The 22,767-nt window shown below is 44.3% G+C and overlaps 1 protein-coding gene across 1 annotated transcript in view; it reads left to right on the top strand.

Moving 5' to 3' along the window:
• Nucleotides 1-22,526, top strand: part of RIPK4 (receptor interacting serine/threonine kinase 4) — an 85,348-nt gene extending 62,822 nt beyond the window's left edge. The window contains exons 2-9 of the mRNA XM_061453528.1: nucleotides 65-253; nucleotides 7,418-7,709; nucleotides 15,326-15,474; nucleotides 16,301-16,350; nucleotides 17,424-17,582; nucleotides 18,452-18,558; nucleotides 19,040-19,292; nucleotides 20,306-22,526. Of these exons, the coding sequence (XP_061309512.1) occupies nucleotides 72-253; nucleotides 7,418-7,709; nucleotides 15,326-15,474; nucleotides 16,301-16,350; nucleotides 17,424-17,582; nucleotides 18,452-18,558; nucleotides 19,040-19,292; nucleotides 20,306-21,483 (2,370 nt within the window). The 5' untranslated portion in view covers nucleotides 65-71 and the 3' untranslated portion in view covers nucleotides 21,484-22,526. The remainder of the gene's footprint in view (nucleotides 1-64; nucleotides 254-7,417; nucleotides 7,710-15,325; nucleotides 15,475-16,300; nucleotides 16,351-17,423; nucleotides 17,583-18,451; nucleotides 18,559-19,039; nucleotides 19,293-20,305) is intronic.
• Nucleotides 22,527-22,767: the final 241 nt, after the last annotated feature.

Genomic DNA, 22,767 nt, shown 5'->3' on the forward strand with positions numbered 1-22,767 from the left:
CACCTGGGCGGGCGGCGGAGGTGGTGGTGCCGGGCGGTCGGTCGGTTTGTCGGCGGCCGAGGAGCAGCAGCATGGCGAGGGAGAACGTCTCCCCGTGGGCCATGGGACTGCTGAAGACCTTCGAGGAGAGCGAGTTCGGCAGCTGGGAGAAGATCGGCTCGGGGGGGTTCGGGCAGGTGTACAAGGTGCGGCACCTCCACTGGAAGACATGGCTCGCCATCAAGTGTTCGCCCAGCCTTCATGTGGATGAGAAGTAAGGGGCGATGGGGACAACGGGGAAGTGGGGGGAAGAAGATCTCCAGGTATTGAGGAGCCCTTGGTTGCCCCGTGGCTCCCTGGATGTGCAGATGCAGCCAAGGGGCGACCAAGGGCTCCTTCTTCCACAACCCTCCCTTGTGTTTTTATCACACAAGGCACACAAATCATGCTTCCCAGGTGGTCATGTTTCCCAGGCCAAACAAGATGGTCAGGCTGCCTGTGTGACAACTTCTTTTTGAGCCCCAAGCCGTATAGCCCAGAGTTACAGATCTTGGGAGCGAGCTTGGAAAAGGGACGAACTGACCCAGCCCTGGGAGCTGTAGCATGTCTTGCAGCTCTGTTTACCAACAGCAGCAGTGGGGATGAAGGTCTGACTAAATTCAGGAAAGAGCTGCGCAATTAAGTATTCCCCAGGCAAACGTGGCCTTTGCCACACTTAAGCAAAGCCCGGACCAACACCTTTGGTTCTGTTGTATATAATGGGGCTGGCCTCACGCAAAGAGCGAGCGACGTTACTTAGCCGCTTGCAGCAGCTTGGAGAGAGCCGCCGCACGGCTGCAGTCTAGGGCTGGCCTGTTCCCTCGGAGCCATTTGCCCTGCCCTGGTCGTGCATGTGTTGGCTTGTGCTTAAGCGTTACGCCTGCTGCAGCTCCAAAGGTCACCAGAGGCAGTCCTCAATGGGAAGCGCAGGAGGAGTGAAACTGCTGGATGGGATCCGGGGGTTTCTTAAGCCTCCTGTGTCTCACTCCAGTGAGCTCCCTTCCTTGGGAAAAGCCAGCCCTTTCTCTTGCATTTGCATTAGTTGTGACTGCTGTGTAGTGGGTGGCTGGTGGTTAGCAGTGGGGCAAGCAGCTGGATCTGTGTGTGGGGGGGGTGTGTTGGGCAGTGGACATGCTGTCTTTGAGGAGCAGGTGCTGAAGGGAGATGTGCTGGGAAATTCATTTTCCAGTTTCAGGGCCAGCACTTCTCCTTGCATCTGCCCAGGATGGGCCCTCACTGTGTAGTCCAGTGTGGAGCTGTATTGTATTGCAGATGAAGATAGTGGGAACCCCATCCAGCTCACCTGCCCTCTGTGACTAGTTGTGGCCCATGGTGGAGGACAGCCAGCTATACTGTGCTTGCGCAGTCTGTGTGTGATGGGGGCATACCAAGTGCAGATTGCCCTTCCTAGGAGAACGTGGCTGTCAGAAGCTCCTTTAGAAACATCCTTCTGTTTCAAGGGACAGCAGTCACTTAGCAGCTGGTCAGCGTCTGTGCAGAGGGAGGCGAATTACGGCCAAGTGCTATTCACGGAGCTTTTGCAGTTCCACCTTAATTTCTGGATCTTTTCCAACTCACAAGTTGATCTTGCAGTTCATTTTCTGCGATGTGGGTTGGTTCAGACGCAAAAGGTTTCATTTGTTGCGGTTCCTGTAGGAAAAGGGAGATGAGTTGGCCTAAGGTTGAAAACGTTTATAAGCCCATCTTCTGCAGGATCAGTAGGGTAGTGGGACGTCTTGCCCATCATCTGAATTGTTGGCTTTGCTGTAGGCATAGCTTATATAATACAGTAAATGAGGCAAAATACCCTTTTTTAGGGGCAGAAGGTGAATATATGCACAGGGTAAGTGCTGTCTGTGAATAAAATGGAAAGGCCTCAGAGTTGCAGAGTGTGTTCTACTGGGTTACCCTGCGAGCCTTCCTACCATTAAAACTTCCAAGTACTTTTCAGACTTGATGCTTTTTGAGGCCTACTCAAAATAGTACTGTAGCTGACTAATTTTGCAGTTAAAATAAAAATACCTCATAAAAATAACAACATTTGTTATACTTTTCATTTGCAAAATACATCTAGAAATTTAGTTAAATGTTAATTTTCAGTCTGAGCCAAAGGATGCTGTCACCTATTTTAATATGAATAGTGAATCATGAGAATTGCTACCAAATCTCTGTATTAATATATTTGATGTGTGATAGAGAACCAGTGGTTATAAGGCTTGCAGGTATTGGAGGGACCATACAAACATGCAGTGGAGTAAACAAAAATGCCTTGAGAACTTGGGAACTTCAAGGCCATGTGGTTCCTGCAGCTCCTGGTTAATTTTAACAAACCAATCCTTGACGCAGTAATTTATTGGTTTTACTGCAGAATTTGCGCTTTGGATGCTTAAGGAGAGCTTTGATTCGAAATCGGAGGGTCCCTGGCCTTTGAAACAGCTGCTTCTGCAAAATAAAGCTAAATTTGTATCTGCTTTTCCTTCCGCTTTTAGGCTATTCTACCCCTTTCAGCACTCGGTAACACTGGCCCCCAAAGAGACTTCTCACCTGAAACCTTTCTAAGAAACTTGTGTCATTCAGATGGTGGGGTGAGGGGCACAGACAACATAAAACACAATCTCTTTAGTTCACAGGTTGAAACAAGCCTGTGTAATTAGGCAGTTAATCCAGGAGATGAATTTGGCTAGCCATTTCTTGGAACCCTGTGAAGCAGCAGTTAGAAGAATTACCAGTGGTATCAGAACTATTAACTGAAAAACATGGAGGCTTTTTCTTATTTATTTATTTGGTACCACATTAAAACCGTATTTGTAGTGGCTCGGCAGGGGTAATACTCTGTAGTCTCTCTTACTGTATTTCTGCAGACAGTAAGAGATTTGGGTAATTCACTTGGCAATTATCACCCCATAGAGCCAAGTGGCCTCAAGCAGAAGAAAAACCGAATATACAGTCAGAAGTGTTTTTATCTTCAAGCCCAAGCCCTCTCAGGTGATTGAGCCAAATTGTATTCCCAACACCTTATTTGCTCCCACTTTCCATCTCCTGAGATCACTTCCCGCATGCTACTCAAGATGCTCTCAAGATTGGGTGCTTCAGTGTAAGCCTGGAGAAAAGAGTGTGTCACCCAGAAAGGTGGAGGAGCCTCTTATCTAGGACTTGCAGTGGGGAGCACAGCACCTTCTCTTTACTCCTGTTGGCCAGAATGGAAGTGTGGTCTGGAGGAAACAGGTGGCAAGCCCAGAAAGAACAACCTGGAAGCCTTTGTGGGTTTCTTACAGCTGAATGTAAACGTGCAGACTATAATGAGTATGAACCATGTAACAGTTCCCAGAGAGGACTCCTCACTGGAGACATTAGCCAGTGGGGGTGATGACAGGGTGTGAAGGTGGAAAGATCTGACCTCTTGATTGGGAAAATAAAATGAGTAAAGCCCTACATGTACCTCCCTCTTCAGGACCTGCATTTAGGAGTGCAGCAGAACCTAGAAATTTATGAAGTTTCGAAATGTCTTGCTGTTAGCAGCTGCTGCATTTATTTGGGTGGTGAAGGTGAATGAATGTCTGTTCTGGTGGTCTCTGGATGTGTAGATAGAACTTAATACCCACCTCATGCTCCTCAAAGAGTAGGGATGAGCCTAGCTGTCTGCGTTAACCTGTAATACTCTTGTACCAGGGTTATGCAGCAGAGATCTGTGAACAACACTAAGATCTGTGTTAACCTGAAAGAACGAACGTTTTAACTTCTATACTTCCCCCCTCCCCAACATATTCTGCCCTGACCATGCAATGTTTTTTCTTTTCTTCTCTTACTCACTTTCTTCTCTGAGGATCAGCAGTATGAAGGTCATTAAAGGTGTACCTTGCAGAGCAGAGGTCACTGTATGCTCTTAAACATCTGCCATGATGCAGAGAAAAGAGCCCCTGTAAAAATGCAGAGACATTGTAATTTTGTGGATCCCATCATCACCACCAGCATAGTTTGTAAAGAGGTAACGTGCATTTGCCACTGAAGAGCAGTTTGAGTAGGCTGGCTGCTCTGCACCTGGAGGTGGTACATGCAATGGCCACATCATAGGTTTTCAGGGCTTTTTGAGTTTCTTTGGTGCAACTTGAACTGCTCTATCTCAGCCTTCATTAAGAAAATGTGTTGGGGTGGGGGGAATATAAAACTGCAAGGACCGCCTTGTGAGTTTAAAGTTGTATTTTTTTAGCAGTGTTATCTTTAGGGCATAAAGATTGGATACACACAAATGCAGATACAGTCATAACTCCTGCTGTTCTTGTGGCAGGGTTTGTGGTAAGAGGGTTTGGCCCTGGGAAGTGAGGCAGTGGGCAGGAATAAGTCCCTTGTCTCTCCAAGAGAATCTGAAGAATGCAGCCCAATCCATTCGGGGTCTGACTTTGAGTGGAAGCAGACAGATGTTTCGGGGATGTCAGAGGTCCCCCATTCATGTAAATAGTCCTGATTGCTTTGAGAACAGCTGATCTGTCATTGAGAACTTCACTGACAGAGATGCTGTTTGATACTGATGCAGTACTAGATCGCTTGATGTGTGTGCCTCTGTCTTCTAATACTATTATAGGGGAAAGTGTATGCACCCCATGATTTACATGAATTCATCTGTCCTGTGTGCAAGTTTTTTTTAATTCTTATTACCATAATGTTAGGATATAGTGCTGGAGGGGGAGGAGAATGGAGCCAAGTTGGTTAGAGAAGATAATTCTGACTCTTTAATTGTGTAGGTATTAAATAAGAAACACTGTTATAGCAGAGGCTAGTCCCTTGCCTCTTGACTGAGAAACCTCATAAGGAGCTTTTATTTTCCTCCACTTTGGAGGGAAGTGTTTCTTGATGATAATGCAGAATAATGTCTAAGCACTAGGAGTAGCTGAGCAGCATAACCCTGCCCATCCCATACTTTGATCTGTTAAATGTGAACTTGAAGAATACCTACACCATCCTTTGTTGCAGCATTAGCACTTGTGTATTGCATTGAGAAAGCCTAAGACTGTGCTGAGTGCCAGTAGCACCTTGCTAAGGGAAAAGGGAAGGGAAAGACCTTTCATCTTTGCCCGATGGAGGAGATCTTGGTTTAACGAGCTGCTTGTGTTAATAGGATTAATGCAAGTGCACTCCAGCACTTGGCTAATGACAGTTGTATTTTGGCTGTTTCTTTTTGTCTTTTTTCCTTTTCTCTTTCCTAAAGGTGACAGGAGCCTGTATTAGAGAGCTGCCTTGTCTCCCTGGCTATACCAGCTTATTCATTTTAAATACTCTGGTTTTGGGAAGGCTTGTTGTATGGGGGTTTATTTAAACAGGCAAATTAGATAAAGGGTACTTGGCCGTTAATCAGTCAGTTAATTTACTCACCTACCTGCGTCTAATTCAAGCAGAAAGGGAGCTTTTTTTGTTTTGTTTAAAGTGGAAATTCTCTCTTCATGGGCAAAATGAAGCAGCTGAGATCTGTGATTTTGGTGATGCTCTCTGTGGCTGTTGTTAGCCCTGGAACCCCATCCCTGCGAGTCTAGTGGTTCTTGTAAGGCTTTAGCTGTTGCTGGGTTCTTGCCTTGCTTTGGAGGGCTCAGACAGGTATTTTACATCCCTGACTCCAGAGCTCAGCCCGCCTAAGCCTGGTGAATTATGCTGGCTATGCATGTGGCTTGGAGGCAAGGAGTTGGTTGTATTATTCACAGGCGCTCCCTTCCAGCGTGCCAAAGAGCAAACTGGGTACTTGTCTACAAAGGCAATTATTTCACAAGAAAGTTGCTGTAGGGAGCAGCAGGAGCCAACATGGTGAACAGATAGAGATTTCCCTTATCTTTTTTTTTTTTTTTTTAACTCCCTGTGTATACATCCCTCTTAAACCATTTTTCATCCAGGTCTTGCCTCTGAAATAGGTGTGCTGCTTCTTGTTAGGCTAGACTTGCCCCCGGTGTGAGATGTTAACTGAGCTGGGTTATTGCAGGCTGCTACAGCTGATGAGGAGCAGCCATCAGTTTGGGAACTGTGTTGCCAACCTTGTATGAGCAAACATCAACTCTGTGCTTCCCAAGCAGGCAAAGCAGAGGGGAGGGGGATGGAGCTGTGCAAGTCTCCTAATGTGGAGTGTATGGGCTAAATGAAGCTCCCAAAATTGCTTCCATGTGGGAGCACTGAGAGTCTCTTGGAGGTTGTGTTTCAGCACAGGCCCTCTGGGTCATCCAGGCATCATGGAGCAGGGGGCAACAGCGCACATCTGCTTATCAACTTTGTCCTATTGCTTCAGGTACTGTTCTCCATTAAATAGTGTACGCACCTTGGGTACATTACAAGAGCTGTTGTGTAATAAGAGAGGGTCAGTTCACAAAACATTACCTATCTGACCTCCCTGTGTCCTCTTCTGTCAATCAGTGGGTGGCAGCAACAGTGATGCAGCAGTACCAGTGGTCCAGAGCTGCTCTGGGTCTACTCATTGTTGCTGCTACTATAGTAGATAGACTAAAGGTTCTTTCACACATCATGTGTGGCTCCCCGTTGTGAGCACAGTCAGCCTGGTGAGAGGACCCTTGTTTCCTCTTTCCAACTCAGTTCATCCTTGCAGGCTGTTGCAGCCTGAAAGCCATCTGTGAGGTGCAGAAGGAGTGCATGGCAATTGAGCCAGGGGGGCTTGAGCCAGGGGCTTGAGCTGGGAGGCTGCAGCTTGGACCGAGTAACGCTTAGCACTCTGTAAGGTCAGGCTAAAATGGCACATAAGCAATCCAGGGTGCTCATGACATATGCTGGTGCTGGGCCTGTTACATCACCAAAAAATGCGTGTCAGGAATTTTCGGCATCCACTGGAGCTGACTGAGCATAATAATGGAGCTGCCAAATCTAGGATTTGAGGACAAGGAGGCTTTTGCTGTGTCTCCCTAGCTAGAGCAGTCAGTTTGCTCCCCTAAATGGTGGGTCCCAGGGATTCCCTTCCCAAGGCTTGGGTCTGCATGCTGGCAGCCTGCAGCTGAAGCAATGCTGTCTGTGCCCTCTCCTGGTTAACACAGTTTTATGACTCACAAAAACTTAATGACTTTAGCCCAAGGAGTTACAGCAGTGGTAAATCTGGGCACTATGTGTGTTGTCCTCATTCTTAACAGCACAGCATACATAAAAGTGGGGAGATGGGCTTTACGCTAGGGGTGTTTGCACTGTTGGAAATGTACAACTTGCCTGTGGTTCAGTAGCTGTGAGCTGCCTACCATTAGAGGCATAAACCAAAGTTAGTAAATGTGGAAATATGCCTGGAGTACAGGCTGGTGAGATGTAGTGTGGTTCAGCCAAGTGATGGTCATGAATGTGGTGTTCAGTTCCTTAACGTTTTGTGTACGTTTGGTGTGGGGGGAGAACCAGCTACTCCATCCTTCACCATCTGTTCTCTTCTACCCAGGGAGCGCATGGAGTTATTGGAAGAAGCGAGGAAGATGGAAATGGCAAAGTTTCGCTACATCCTTCCTGTTTATGGCATCTGTAAAGAGCCAGTTGGCTTGGTCATGGAATACATGGAAACGGGATCACTGGAAAAGCTCCTGGCTTCCGAACCTCTGCCCTGGGAATTGCGCTTCCGCATCATCCATGAGACAGCTGTGGGGATGAACTTCTTGCACTGCATGTCCCCTCCGCTGCTCCACCTGGACCTCAAGCCTGCAAACATCCTGCTTGATGCCCACTACCATGTCAAGGTAGGCACTGGGCACTCTGTGCCAGGGACCCACCTTTGGATATTCTTGCATGGCTTCTGCCAGTCTGAAAGGCCTGAGAGAAACCAGCCGCATTCCTTTTGAGTTAGAGCCCACCAACCCAGCCCCTCAAATCCCCAAACCTGTCTGCCTGATGCATGCACCATTTCAGTACATAAACAGAGGTAGAGTTGAGCTTGTGAGAGCTCTCCTGAAATTTTAGGAATGTGCTAGCATAGTGAACTCTGGTTCTGAGGCCTAATGGGTCCTGCTGTAAATTTCCTTGCAATAAGGTCATGAGACAGATGAGAACAGGGAGAGAAAATCTGTATCATCTGTGCCATTTCACAGCTGCCCATGGGGTAACCTTGTTCAGTGTAGGTCCTTCTGGCTTTGTACACACCACTAAATACCCAAATCTCATTTAAGCTGGAGTCTGGAGAAGCCTTCCCAGAGGCAACTCATTCTCTTCTTTCATTTGCTCAGAGCATCTGCAGTAAAGAAGTATCTCTGTCCTGACTGTTTATGCATGCCAGAGGTAATTTAAAGAAATTTTTGTTGCTGTATCAGCATGAAATAATTTTTGTTAACTGTTTCCAGCATAAGCTAGCAAACCTATTTGCCTTCTCTGTTGGAGGTTCTGTTTTGACAGCTGGTCTAAGGAGACTGCTTTCTGATTCTTCCTTTTGGAGAGATAAGAGACTGAAATATATCATTTTCCTGATTTCCCCCCCCCCCCCCCCCCCCCCCCCCCAGTTAGTGGCCAAACTCTTAGCCTTAGAACTGCATCATTAATCATGCTGGCTGGCTGATACAACTCAGTAGTCATAGTACGAGTAGTCACAGATTGACAGTGTCATCATCCATCTGTTCCCTGTTTTCTTGTCCCCCTCAAACTAGCAAAATGGCTTTGGTCTTGCTGCACCGTACTGAAAAATGAAGTTTTCTTAAATTAAAACGTCTTCCCTAATGTCATGAGAATGTTGCAGCCATTAAGAGGTGTGTGCCTGTAATGAAGCTGCACCTGTGACAAGGTCTCAGCTTTTTTACTATGCCTTAGTGGTGTACTTGGAAGGATTTTCTTTGAGGTAGGAGGCATCTACAGGTGGTCCACGATATTATGACCAGAACATCAGGATCTGAACTGTTGGAAGTATATTCTCACACATTAGTGCTGAGGCACCTTTGCTAAGTATTTATTTACATAAAGTTTGTGCTTGCTTGCATAACTTCTTAAATTCCTAATTCTTGACTCATCCATGAGCCAAGATATGAAGGCTGTATTTTTCTCACTGTTTCAGGAGGTTGAAATGCTGTCTGGTATTCTTCCTGCTTTATAGCCTATATCTGGGTGGTGATACAATACAAGGGGGCAAGTGCAGGTACAAAAAAATATGTTTCTAGTGAGGTCACCGCTGACATCCCTGAGCCGTTGCTACTTGCTCTGCGTATCGAATACATGAAAGTCTTTGGACCTTCTCTCCATTAAGTTCAGAGAAGAATAGTCTAATGTTTCCAGCCAGCGGTATTTTACATTTGCAGGTACCTTGGAAACCCCTCCAAGCAGACATAGGAACCTGCGTGCAAAATAAGAGATGTACATATTCTGTGAGGTGCCTTCGCTTTAAAAATGTGGCCTCAAACCTTCTTTTTGTGTGATGTGAAGCTTGTAATTAAATTTCGGACCCTGCAGCTTGATTTAATGTGCATTTTCTTGCTGGAAGGCTAATGGAGCTGATGATTGAAGTGTTTTTGCTTTTTAAATGTTAGTGTTAATTTAGTAGGTGACTGTCCCTAATAGAATCCTAAGGTGAGTGAAGAGATGCTGTACACTGCAAAAGAAGAGTTTGGAGATAGGGAGGCCTTTATAAATCGTTTGCCCTGGAGCCAGGAAATGGTCAGTCTTCCAGTGGAGCACATTACAAATGCTTCTGTGTGATATTGCTAGTTAAATGGACACACACCCTTCTTCTTTTAACAAACACAATGCTTACTGTAAAATCCCCAAGTGAGGATGATGACTAACGCAGTTGTGCTGTACAGAACTTATCATCAAGTGGGTGCTTCCATATCATAAAGCCGTCTCCTGTGTGCATTACATAAGTGCGTGCTGAATTTTGTTCTTGGGAGGATAATTAAGAGGATGGGATTAGCCTGAGCACTGATCAGAGACAGATACTAACTTTTTCAAAGGCATGTTGGAGGATTCTTTGGTGATTTTAAATATACATATATAATATGTATAACGCAAGGGTAGGGTTTGCTGGTTTTTTGGAGAATGGATCCATGCATGCCTCCTCCCCTGTGAGTACTGCGAGAACTCACTCCTGACGGCTCCAGCCTCGGCTGGGAGCTCCCTTCCTTGCCATGTCCTGCTCCATCTTGGTTGCCTTAAGCAGTGTGTTTCCCTTGGGAGGATTATTCCATACCCTGACAGGCTTTGCTAGCAGGGATCAGTCTGCTGATTTATTTTTTTTTTTTAACTTAATATGAACCTGTTACTTCTGTTTGTACCAGCAAGGTCCTCCTTGCCCCTTTCTCCAGTGTTTCAGTATTTATGGGCTAACACCTCATTTTTGCTTAACTGGACTACGTTTTAAGAGCTTGTTCTTCAGCTCTCCTGCCCTCTGTACACATTCTGGATGTCTCCCCTGAGCTCCCTGTGATGTGGCAATTGCTTGCAGGGAGCTGGCGCTGGGGAAGCAGTGCCACATTCCAGCACTACCCTTGTGGGCTGTTTGCTCATTCCCTGCTCCAACGTGATCTCTCTTTGAGGCCCTCAGTAGGAAAATACACCATCACTACCCACCATGCAGCAGTCTCATACCCTAACTTGTTGCTGTCATGCCCTCATGCTATCTCTGTTGCTGCTTCCCAGGTTTCTTATCTTCAGTGTCCTGTGGTTAAGAGTGTTACTTTTTATTCAGGTATTTAAAATTAAATCAACTTGCAACTTAAGATGTTTGGGCAGAAGTGTTATTTGTAAGTTCTTGTTTCTCTTACTATACATCCTGTGCTTTGCATCTCCTCATCTTGTCATATATATGTGTGTGTGTGTATATACATATATATAAACACACGCACACATGCACATGTCTGCATGTGTGGGTACATGCATACACAGAGGCAAATCCAGCCAGTTATTTTTAATATCCCAGATTTTAAGAACTTGGAGTGGGATGAGCTGGTCTCAGCTGTGCACTGCTTTAAGCTCACTGTAGTTCCTTTTATTTCCCATAATTCCAGCACTCAATTTTAAACCAGTGTGAGGTTTGCCGCATGTTGTGCTGTGCTGATGGTCTTGCTTAACTTGGACAGGTTGCCTCTATGGTCTTTGCCTTTATTTGCTTCAGCTGAAGAAGGGGCTGCAAAGTTTCTGAGTGTGGAGTTAGAAGCAGCCTAATCAAATGGCAGATTTGTTTTTCAGAAAGCTGCTTAATGTAGGTTGTTAACTGTAGGTCAGAGTAATACCCAGAGGCCAGGCTGGTGAGGAGAGGTTGTCTCTCCTTATTATACTAGCTAAGGTAGTTAACACAGCCACTTTATCAGCGGTAATGCTCTCCTGTGATTAGAAATGAGAAGAGGCTTTTTTGTTTTGTGTGTCCCTTCTGCCTCTTTCCCACCCCTCCTGATCAAGGTTTCTGTGTAGGGCTGTTGTTAACTGGCTCTTTAATCCCAACCAACAAAGCTGGTTTTCACCTTGATCGGTTCCTTAATTGATCTAATTGTGGTGGCACAGGGGAGGGAACGATACCATTCCTGTTATGGCAATGCAGATTTATGATAGGTTAAAGTGGATGCTTGACCATGGCTTTGGCTCCTACTGCTTCTGAAGAGAGCAGTACCAATGTCACACCTGAAACAGGTTTTGAGAGTTAAGGTCTCAGGGCAGGTTGGGAAAGGGTGGAAATACAGTCTGTTTCAGGAAGACTTCTTTTAGTAGCTAACTGAAGTGTGTTCATAAACACTGAAGTAAAGAAATCTGTTTGAAGTACAGATGCTTATTTTGTCTACACTCAGAATTCATATTTTTTCCTCATTTTTAGTAGTCCAGGTCTGTGACCCATGTAAGTTTCTTAAAATTTTTGGTATTTCTTAAAGATCAGAATTGAAACAACCAGCCTGCCTCGCCTACCCCCAGAAAAACACACAACCTGCTCCTAACACTAAACCCTGTAGACAAGTGTGGCGGCATTCTCAGTATCCAAGCGTGCAGAGACTTTGCACAGAGACAAATACTGGATATGCCAGCAGTGATTAAAAATTAATCTGATGGCTTTGTTACCTATTTGGTGGAGAAGACCTTTTGGTGAACTCTGTCCCCAAGTCCATTGCAGTGGGTTCTTCAATCTTCTTTGCAGCATCAGATGATAAGTGCATGCTTTAGGGTGGCCTGTCAGGAGTCAGCAGTGAAAGCACTTTCAAGCACTGATTTTGTTCCTAGATCCCTACAGTATTTGGGAATAGCTGACTTTAGTAACCATTATAGCTACATGAGCATATATACTAGTTAAAAAAAAAAAAAAACAAAACACAAAAAAATTTTCAAAGAATAACTTGACAAACTCAAAGCACCTAAAATTTTGTGGTTTTTAAAAACTGGAATGCAAAGGTCCACGAATGTCAGAAGCAGAGAACAGCCTGTGTTCACAGTGTGCTCAACTGAAACAAACACAGCTAAAAAAGGAAAGAAAAAAAATAATCTTGAGATCTTCGAATCTCTCAGTAAAGTAAGAGTTGCTAGGAAGTGGGCAGGGAAGCACGTACAGCTCCCCTCCCCAGTCGCTGCTCACGTGTTTGTTCTCATGCAGACCTGTAAAGAGCAGAGACCAAGCAAGCTGTCTGAACACGAACAATCCCACTGTCTGCGTGGGCATTGGCCAATGCTTTTTCTCTTCTTCCTACTTCTTCACCGCGTGTTTTGCATGAAGAAGTCTGTCGCCTCCATGTCTCCTCTTAACCCTACTGATACTAGGTATGCTTTTGAAGCATGATGGGATCCACCTGAAATAACTGATGTGAGGAGTGAGATTACAGGTCCTGTTGGATCGTGGAGCAGGGCAGATCCCAGGGTGGGCTGCAAAGGCTAGTGGGGATGTGGAGGAAGAAGTGGGAAGGGGTGCTCCACTCTCACTATCTTCACCAGCAAGTGTGCCTCGTGTTGCAGAACTAGGTACCTGGCAAACAATTTAAAGGCAAAATAGGTAAGTTATAGGGCTGTGTTTTCCACCCACTGCACAGTTCCCACTGATGTTTAAAGAAATTGCATGACTAAGTATATTTTCCACATGCAGTGTGGAAAATTCACCCTAAAGGATCTAACAAAAGGCACAAAAATTGCCTGCAGAATCTCACTATTTTGTGGCAGGCTGGAAGAGAACAGTTCTTCAATTTCCAGTACTTTCTGCAGAATTTTATATTGAAGCTCTGTTCTAAAGATGTATTTCCTAGTAACAGGTATAAAAGCTAGTCCTTCACGGTAGGTAGGGGTAAGTTCATAAGGTAAAGCCCTTGCTAGCATAGGGGAAGGGGGAGGTATACTATGTACCTTAGCTATTTCTTGGCCTGTAGGCTGAGACTGTTCGATCCAGTGTGCTTAGCTGCCTGTCTTAGCCCTAGCCTTAGATTCATGCAACACAGCTGGTAGCTCTTAATGCAGGAGTGTCGCTGTGCTGTCTGTATTTCATCTTTAGTTCTTAACTTACACAGTAGGAAAGCCGGTGTTGTTTAGACAAAGAGGAAGGTGTTTTACTTTAATTATGCCATATGGATTTCTTGAGGTGTATACAAGTCTCTGCTTCATGTTAATCAAAGGATAGCAGTGCGCCTCCAAGTCGGATCTGTTCAGACTTGCAGTAGTCGGTTCATTTATTAACCTGACACCACGGGCTTGTGTGATTGGGGTTGTGCTTTTGTTCTCTAGTGGAGCACTAAGTGCCCCAAACTCATGCAGTACTTCCTGGGGCAATGGGTTCAGCTCTTCCCAGGGTGATCCAGCTTGCAAACCTGGGTTTCTTGATTACTTACTGCTTTCCTGGACTCCAGTGCTTGGCTTGTGGAGGAGGCCAGCAGCCCTGCTCTGAGAGTGTAAACCTACAAGCATGAGAAACTGTTCCTCCAGAGGGCTTTTCTTGTTTCTTCCCCCCCCCCCCCCCCCCAACGTTTTTCTTCTCAAGTAATTCCCACTTTAAGGATTGGACAACAGGTTGGGTATACCTGTGTGCAAGGGTACAGGAGTCCTACAGCCCCTGAGAATGCCTCTGTTGAGCTCTCTGCCCCTGGGAGAAGTTCCTCCTGAAGCCATGTGGGTTGCTTTGTTTGTTTTATGGCAAAGGGAGATTCCTAGCGTTTGAAGACCAATGGCTGTGTGGCCTGTCTGTTCTCCAGGAGGCCAAACCTGGCAGCAATTTTCTCCCTTTCCAGTAATGGATGCGTGTTACGACTGGCTTTGTGGTTATCTTTAGACAGAAACTTCTGACAGGATACAGTTGGAGCCTAGTGAAAAAAAAACAACTTTTTTTTTTAATTATGCTTGCTGTTTTGAGGGTGAACTTTCTCAAAGGAGAAGCAGTGAAGATCAAAAGGGGAATGAATAAATGAAAAACCTGAGTATTAGATAAAATAATGTCTAAGGCAGGGGGAAGGGAGAAATCTAATCTAACATGTACACAAAAATCAGTGGGATGAGTGGTTCAACAAGACTTGACTTTTCTTGAGATTTCCACTTAGCATAATAGACATTTTTGTCCAGTGGGAAATAAGGAAGACAAAGGAAATTCTTTGCCTGTCTGTTTGCTTGATGATTGGTATGCTTCTGAGAGCAAATGAATGCATATTTGTTTGACACTTGAAATTAAAGTAGAGGTGTGTCCTTTTTATAAACTTGCTGTCACTTGTTTTGTTCATTTCAGCTGTGTTGTTCACTGCGTCACTGCACCAACTTGCCATATCTCCTGGTTGCCAAAAAGAAAAATACCCTGTGTGGGTTTTTGGTGTGTGTGTTTTGGGATTTTTAACACTTGATGCCTCTGGTGTTGGGCTAGTCCTTGTTGGCATGGTCAGTGTAACAGTGGAATCTGAAAGAGCAATTCTCTGGCACCCATTGGAGAGCTCATGGTTTGAAAACAGGTGCTCAGAACACTTACACATAGTGTGCAATGTGAGATTACATAGGGAAAGGGGGTTGCAGCACCAATAATTACATTAAAGTACTTTGCACTAGCTAAATTTGACTAGTTCTAAATTACAGTAAATTGTCTTGACTGTTTGTTGTGTTTGCTGTGTAACATGCTGCTGCTTGCAACAAACTGCTAGCTGTTTAACCATAAAGAAAAGACTACCATAGCGTAATGCTTCCAGAGATGTTCCAGAGTGCTCAAGGCCAGGTTGGACAGGGCTTTGAGTAACCTGGTGTAGTGGACAGTGTCCCTGCCCATGGCAAGGGCTTGGAACTGGATGATCTTTAAGGTCCCTTCCGTACCAAACCATTCTGTGTTCTCTTGGCTTAGTACTTCTGCATGATCCTGTTACATCTGTCTCTCTTTACAGAAAATTGTTAATGCCTCTGAAGTCTGATGGTGGCATGCACTTCTCATCCCTTCTTCCTCCATTTTTTGCAGATTTCTGACTTTGGACTTGCAAAGTGCAATGGCTTGTCCCATTCCCATGACATCAGCATGGATGGCTTGTGTGGCACAATTGCATACCTTCCCCCAGAGCGCATCAAGGAGAAAAACAGGTGTTTTGACACCAAACATGATGTGTACAGGTCAGTTAACTGTGAAAACACTTAAAACCACTTAAAGTAATACTGTAAAATGAGACCTCTTTTTCTGGTTATAAAACCTAATTAAACATGAAACCCCTAAATGTAGTTTTAGCCTTACCTTGCAAAGGGTTACATTTGCTGTGCTTCTTGCAAAGTCTTAATAGGGTAGAGGCCTTTCAACAAACTGCAGCTGATCCTGGGTCTTGAGCATTATTATTCCAAGTAACATTTATTAGTAGCTGCCATGGGAGGCCCTCTGCCCACCTTTAATTTCCCCATCAAAAGGTACATCCTGACCTACTTTTTGAGTCTGTGACAAAATTCTTGGTTATCTTCAGTGGATTTCATCACTCAGTCTTTGATTCTTCTTTCACGGTAATGTTACTAGGAAAAAGAAATCATAGCTGCAGATTAAGAGATATGTCATATTCTAAATGGAATGCATTTCTTTAAAGTAGCTTTACAGGGTAGACGTATTAAGTAAAATCCACAGCAATGCTTTGCTGCTCTCTGATTTTGTCAGTTTTGATGTGGAGTAGTTGGTAAATGTTACCAAGAACAGCCTGGCAGCCTCCAGCAAGTCTCTTGTGTTTGCTGCCTCAGGTTCCTCCTGCAAAAAAGTAGACTTTCAAATCATATTCTTGCCTGCATCTTGCAGTATGAGGTCACCAGATGAATCAGATGCAGAAGTGAAGGACAATGAAAAGAGAACTTGGGAAAGTAAATCATACTTCTGTGAGCTTTTTAGCATTTTGGCTTTTTTGTTGGAGGATTTTTTTTAAGCTTTTCTAGAAATAATTTTTTTAAAATTTATTTGGTTTTGTAGCTTTTCCATTGTGGTTTGGGGAGTTCTGACTCAGAAGAAGCCTTTTGCAGGTAAGTTTGGTATATTGTGGGTTGTGTTGGAATTTTTTAGTTTTCTCCACTGATCAGTACACTTCCTGCCCCACCAACCCCAGATTATAAACATGTCCTCCAAATTCCTACAGTGGTGTGCGGTAGCCATTTTTAAGTTCTCAAATTCTGATCACACATGTAAGTCCTCCTTTGTCCTGCACTGTGAAAGCAGAACCCACATTGCTGCAGAGGCCCTTGTCTGCATCTTTCTGCTTCTGCTGGAGTTTGCTGTATGGATCCAGATTAGTGTGTGGCCTCTGCAGACTTCTGACATGTTTGTGGCCAACGAGGAATAGCACAGAGAAAGCCAGCTGGCAGGCACTGTGCTGTTTTCAGAAACAGCCTCTCTGCACAGAGGTTCTGTAGTTTATTTGTAGATTGCGGGTACAGATTTGTTCTTTAAAAAAAAATAAAAAGCTGTCTGTGAGAATGAGCCTTGTTCCACCCCACAATAAATGCACTGATCAACAGGCAGCTCTTTATTCTTTATGACTTTTCCTGTGTGCATGACTAGCCTATGTATAGCAAACATGTTTGAACATGTTCTAGTCTACTATTAATTTTTTTACCCAAGTGAGACATCCCATTTAGCCCAGTGGTTGACTTCAGAGTCAGGAGCCACAATACTGCACTGCTTGATTTGTGTTGTTCTTCACCTTTATGAAAAGTTCAGGTACCCGGTCTAAACAAAAGCTGTGGTTCAGTATTCTTACAGTAGAAAGGGAAATCCAAAGAGGCAGCAGAGAACTGCTGGATTATTTTTCTTTGGTTCAGTTTTTTTTGTTGTTTTTTTTAATGGTGGAAAAAGAAGGATTGTTCACTGACAGTTGTGTTTAACTGATACATGGGAAGTAGGTGCTAACACATTGATGAATGTGTTGTGGGAGAATTAAGACCAACTTCTTGTTCCAGGTTGATAAAAGAAGGCTGTCTAAATCTAGAAAAAATTATGAAGACAAAATCTCAGCCTAATACACTGTTAGTGCTGTTAGACAAAAGAGAAATCACACCTTTGGCTGGGAGATCTTACTTGGTGCGCTCTTGCTTTACAGAGGAAAACAACATTTTACATATTATGGTAAAAGTAGTTAAAGGCCACCGCCCAGAGCTACCTGCAGTTTCCAAATCCAGACCTCATTCATGTAATAACTTGATCAAACTGATGCAAAAATGTTGGCAAGATGATCCTGGTGAACGGCCAACTTTTAAAGGTAAGATTTCCTTGTAACTTGGCTGCCCATTCTTCTATGAGTCATGTTATTACTCAGGACTCTTAATCCTTGGGGTAAATGCTGTGAACCTCTGTGACAATAAATAGAGCACATTGTATGGTAGAGACAATGATACAGGCCACTTACTCGTTTGTGGAGAAAGGGATTACGTGGGGACAAGTCTGACCATGATGGGGTTATGTAAACTCAGGAGGAATAAGACCTGTACTGATCCAGAAATTATGTACATTTCTGTGTGTATCAGAGCACAGGAGCTAGTGTGATCTTCACCATACAAAGCATTCAAAGACCCTGCCTCTTGAAATGTACCATTGTGTACTGAGAAACTGAACTGTTTTCTTGTAACAAAACAATTTGTACATTCATTTTTCTGCCAACAAAAGGCAGCTCTGGTGAAAAGCTTGAACTTGCCCAGAGCACCTGCTATGAATTCAGATGCGCACAAGGATGTAGCAAGTGCTATCTCCAAGTGCTATTAGGTAGCATTAATGGGAGAGATTTGCTTCCTCTCTCTCCTCTTGCCCAAACAAGATACGGAGACTGAAGGGAGGATGCATTCCATCTTTTTAAATACATGTTTCTACATCTGCTGGTTGTAGACTGGCTCCCATTTCAGTCCTGCAGTGTAACCACCATGTAACATCAGTCTGGTCTGAATATGAAGAGGAGTTGTTCAGTCAGCCCCTTGCTTAGGTACGCACTTGTACCTATTGATGAGCTGCTGGATGGAATAGCCAAAACTGGAATTAGAGTTGTTAAGCTTTAATAATAAAGAAAGGCAGCAGGGCATCTCAGGGAAGTTTCCTATTTAAAAACAAACCAACCAAACTCTCTTGCTTTCTTCAAAGAAATCACTTCAGAAACAGAGGCTCTTTGTGAAAAACCAGAAGATGAAACGAAAGAGATGATAACTCAGGACCTGGACACCAAGAATTCCCCAGAGCAGCAGCCTGAGGTATTTTTCTCTTTCTGCCCCTTGTTCAAGCACACTAGGTTTTGTTGCAAGCAGGTTCCTCTGTGACCTGAAACTTCCCAAGCAACCTTCTCTTTGCTGCTTTTGAGCACTTTCCTGCATGATAGAAGTGGTCCTTCTTGGTGAAGGACTGAAATGCAAACGTGACAGCAGATGCATGGACCAGCTCAGGAAAACCTCAGGGCGGAACTGAGGGAGAGCAGGAAAGTTAGAAAGTAAAGGCTGGAACTATGTGGGTATGACACTGTAGACAAGAGATATGTGGCTCTAGTGGCTGTCTGAGCACTGATGAAAGCTGCCCTACTGCATCTGAGAATTTTCAGTTACCTTACTCAGAGGTTTCATGCAATATGACAGTGCTTAAAGGCTGCCTGCAAACTAACAAACATATTTCTTCCTATGGGGCCTCATGCTTAGTGTTCTTTACTGACCTTTCTAAAATGCTTGTTTGCTTCTCTTGAAGGGGATTTCTGCATTATCCAAGACAAAACAGGAACCTGATCTACCACTAGTTAAGGATTACAGTCTGTCAGAGTTGTTGTCCCAGCTGGATTCGGGGATTTCACAGACTATGGAAGGCCCTGAGGATCTCAGCCGTAGCTGTTCAGAGTCCAAACTTGCCTCCAGTGACAAGCGGCTTTCAGGAGTTTCATCCGTAGATTCAGCTTTTTCATCCAGAGGCTCCCTTTCCCTTTCCTTTGAAAGGGAGAGTTCAGGTAATGGTCAAGCTTTTCTTTGTAGTTGTTTGGACTGGGGCATGGGAGTCTTTGGATTGGAGAGTAGTCATAATAAAGAATAGCATTCTGGCAATCACTGTTAGTCTTGCTTTCTCTAGTCAGCACTGCAGATTTGTTTACTGGAGGTAGTTATTTAACAGAAAAAAAGAATGAGGTGGTTCCCAAACGTGATCTAAAGACAAATAATAAATCTCACTTACTTTTGAAAAGAAGTGACCTGAGTTCCCATCAAAGCAATTACAGAATCAGTCATGTAAAGGCTGGTTGGAAGGGAGGTCACCTAGTCCGGCATCCCCCTGGAAGTGGGACTAAAGCCAGTGCCCCATCAGGTCAGCTGAGTTTGTGGGGTTTTTCAGTTACGTATATAAGCCCAAGTCTGAGCACTTTTTTGAAGAAGACTCAACCCGTGTTCTCAGCAGCCCCTATCAACATTGTAATAAAGACCCCCACTGATGCACACAGGCCCCTCCCTTCTCAGTCCAGTGCTGCAAAATCCAGTTACCTGTTTTCCAGTTAGGCAAACAATGATTGCATTGAGTGCACAATGATTAGTGCAGGGAGATCAACCACAGCATCCTTGGGTCTTCATTCCACAAGAAACAGAATAAAAGTAAGCAGGGCTCTAAATCTGACCTGAAATTGTTTTAGAACTACTGTGGGAGGGGGCTTTCTTTGCAGTGAAGTAATTTCTGAAGCCACCAGATATGTTAGCTATAGGGAAGTAAGATTTGATGGCTGTCAGAATTGATGGTGTCTTTTTCATGGAGTAGTTTGGGTTGGAAGGCAACCCAAAGCTCATCTTTAAAGGTCATCTAGTCCGACCTACCTGCAGTGAGCAGGCACATCTTCAGCTAGATCAGGTTGCTCAGTAGCCTTGTCAACCTGATCTTGAGTGTTTCTGGGGTTATAGAGCATCTACCACCTCTCTGGGCAAACTGTTCAAGCATCTTGCCATCCTCATTGTAAAAAATGTCTTCCTTGTTTCCATCCAGATATTGGTACTACAGACATCCAGAAGAGGAAGCTAACAGAGGCCATTTTATCTGGAGATACCAGCAAGCTAATGAAGATCCTCCAGCCTCAAGATGTTGATATTGTTTTAGATGGGAACTCCAGTCTTTTGCACTTGGCTGTTGAAGCTGGTCAAGAAGAATGTGTCAAATGGCTCCTCCTGTACAATGCTAATCCTAACCTTACCAACAAGAAGGGATCCACCCCTCTTCACATAGCCATTGAGAAGAAATTTAAAAGCATTGTGGAGCTGATTATGGCTAGGAAAATCAATGTTAATGCCAAAGATGAGGATCAGTGGACTGCTCTTCACTTTGCTGCCCAAAATGGGGATGATTTCAGCACCAAAATGCTGCTTGATAAGAATGCATCCTTAAATGAGGTAGATTTTGAAGGCAGAGCCCCCATCCATATAGCCTGTCAATATGGTCAAGAGAATATTGTGCGGATCCTGCTGCGAAGAGGTGTTAACGTGAACATCAAAGGAAAGGATGACTGGGTGCCACTGCACTATGCTGCCTGGCAAGGTCATCTCCCCATTGTAAAGCTTCTGGCCAAACAGCGGGGTGCAAACGTGAATGTGCAGACTGTGGATGGAAGGACCTCACTACACTTAGCTGCTCAACGAGGACACTACCGTGTCGCTCGCCTTCTTATAGACCTGGAGTCGGATGTCAACATACGGAATGGGCTCTTGCAGACTGCTCTCCACATTGCTGCTGAAACTGGCCACACAAGCACATCGAGGCTGCTCCTTAAACATGGTGCAGACATTGAGGCAGCAACAGCGGAAGGATACACCGCACTGCACTTGGCATCTCGCAGTGGCCATTTAGCAACGACAAAGCTGCTAGTAGATGAAAGGGCCAGTGTTCTAGCCAGGGGCCCTTTAAATAGGACAGCATTACATCTTGCTGCAGAAAACGGGCACTCTGAAGTAGTAGAGGAACTTGTCAGTTCAGAAAATATCAGTGTTTCTGACAGTGAAGGGTTGACAGCTCTTCATCTGGCTGCACGAGGAGGGCACACAAAAACAGTTGAGGTTCTTCTGAAGCATGGGGCATACGCTGACATGCAAAGACCCACATGTCAGACCCTGCTACAGCTTGCTCAGCAGGGCAGTAGTAGTTCAGTTACTGTGTTGTTAAGTGAGACTTAAACAAAAGGGACAGAACTTGCTACCTTTCTACCTGGTGCAAGAAGGTTGCTGGACCTTGATGCGAGGGCCTTCTCCAGTTGTGCACTGACCCACACGTCAGCATGTCAGCTGATGGACTGAGGTGGAACCAGCAGAACCCACTCGTGTTTGAGTGTGCAAGTGAGAGCACACATGGACTAAGACTGGATGTAAGGCTAAGAGCCGGAGTCTGCCGTACTGTGGTCTGTATCAGTCATTCTGTGTGTGCCTGCCTGTCTGTATATTGACATTCCTCTCCCAAGGATGTTGTGAGAGAAGGATGCAACTTGTGGGTTTCCCCATGCTTTTTTTTTTTTTTTTTCATGTGCCAAACTAATTTAAGAGCTAACATTCTGCCTTTTTTTTTTTTTTTTTTTTGAGGAAAAAGAACCAACACAACCCAAAACCAGGATGATGTAGATTACTGGTTTATTGCAGTGATCTATATTTTGGGCTGAAAGCCTCCAGCATAAAATAAACACAACACAAATCCACTTGAAATAAATGCTAGAGATGAGGAAAGGGCTACTTAAGATAGAGCTAACCATGTTTGTTTGTGTCAGAAGGTACTCTGTTCAATGGAGACATTGATTGTAGATTTCCATGTACTTAGAACTGATCAGACATACATACTAACATGGCAGGATTCCTAAAATATGAAGCAGAAATAAAAGCTTAACACTGGTATCTTCATATACAGTACCACCCTGTATGTATTTTAAGATCAGTAAGCTGAACTAGGTGCTTAGTGGTTTGTCTTAGATGAAAAAGTCAAAGCTAAAATTCATACCGGACTCTGACTGGATGGTGTATTCTAACACCGTGATACCAATTTGCATGTTTGGAGGGGCTGATGACTAGACTGATATACTGTGTATATAGTATTTCTAGCTGTTGTATGCTTTTTTTTCTACTGAAGAAAATAGATTGCATAGAGTGGGTATGTTTTAATACACCTTTTAATTTCACTCTTTTCAAAGTTCTAATGTGATCTGTTATTAATAAAAGAAAGACTGTGTTCCATAGCTGTCTGTATTTTGTAGTTGTTAAAGCAACTGAAAATCCATTGACCAGCAGCAGCACACAACTAATGTGTTCAGTGATGCTGAATCTCAAACTGTTAACATGGAAAGCTGTCTTCAGTTTCACATTCCCCTTAGCTTTTATATGGGAGGTAAGGAACTTGAATGAATTTGAAGTGTTTTTACAGAATAAGCCTACAGACTAAAGCCTTATTTAACCTGTGCTGTAGCTGTTCAGGAAGTC

The sequence above is a fragment of the Pezoporus flaviventris genome, unplaced genomic scaffold, assembly GCF_033815535.1.
Source record: "Pezoporus flaviventris isolate CSIRO_AGI_PZ_B2104156 unplaced genomic scaffold, CSIRO_AGI_Pfla_v1 ptg000015l, whole genome shotgun sequence".
NCBI classification, from domain to species: domain Eukaryota; kingdom Metazoa; phylum Chordata; class Aves; order Psittaciformes; family Psittacidae; genus Pezoporus; species Pezoporus flaviventris.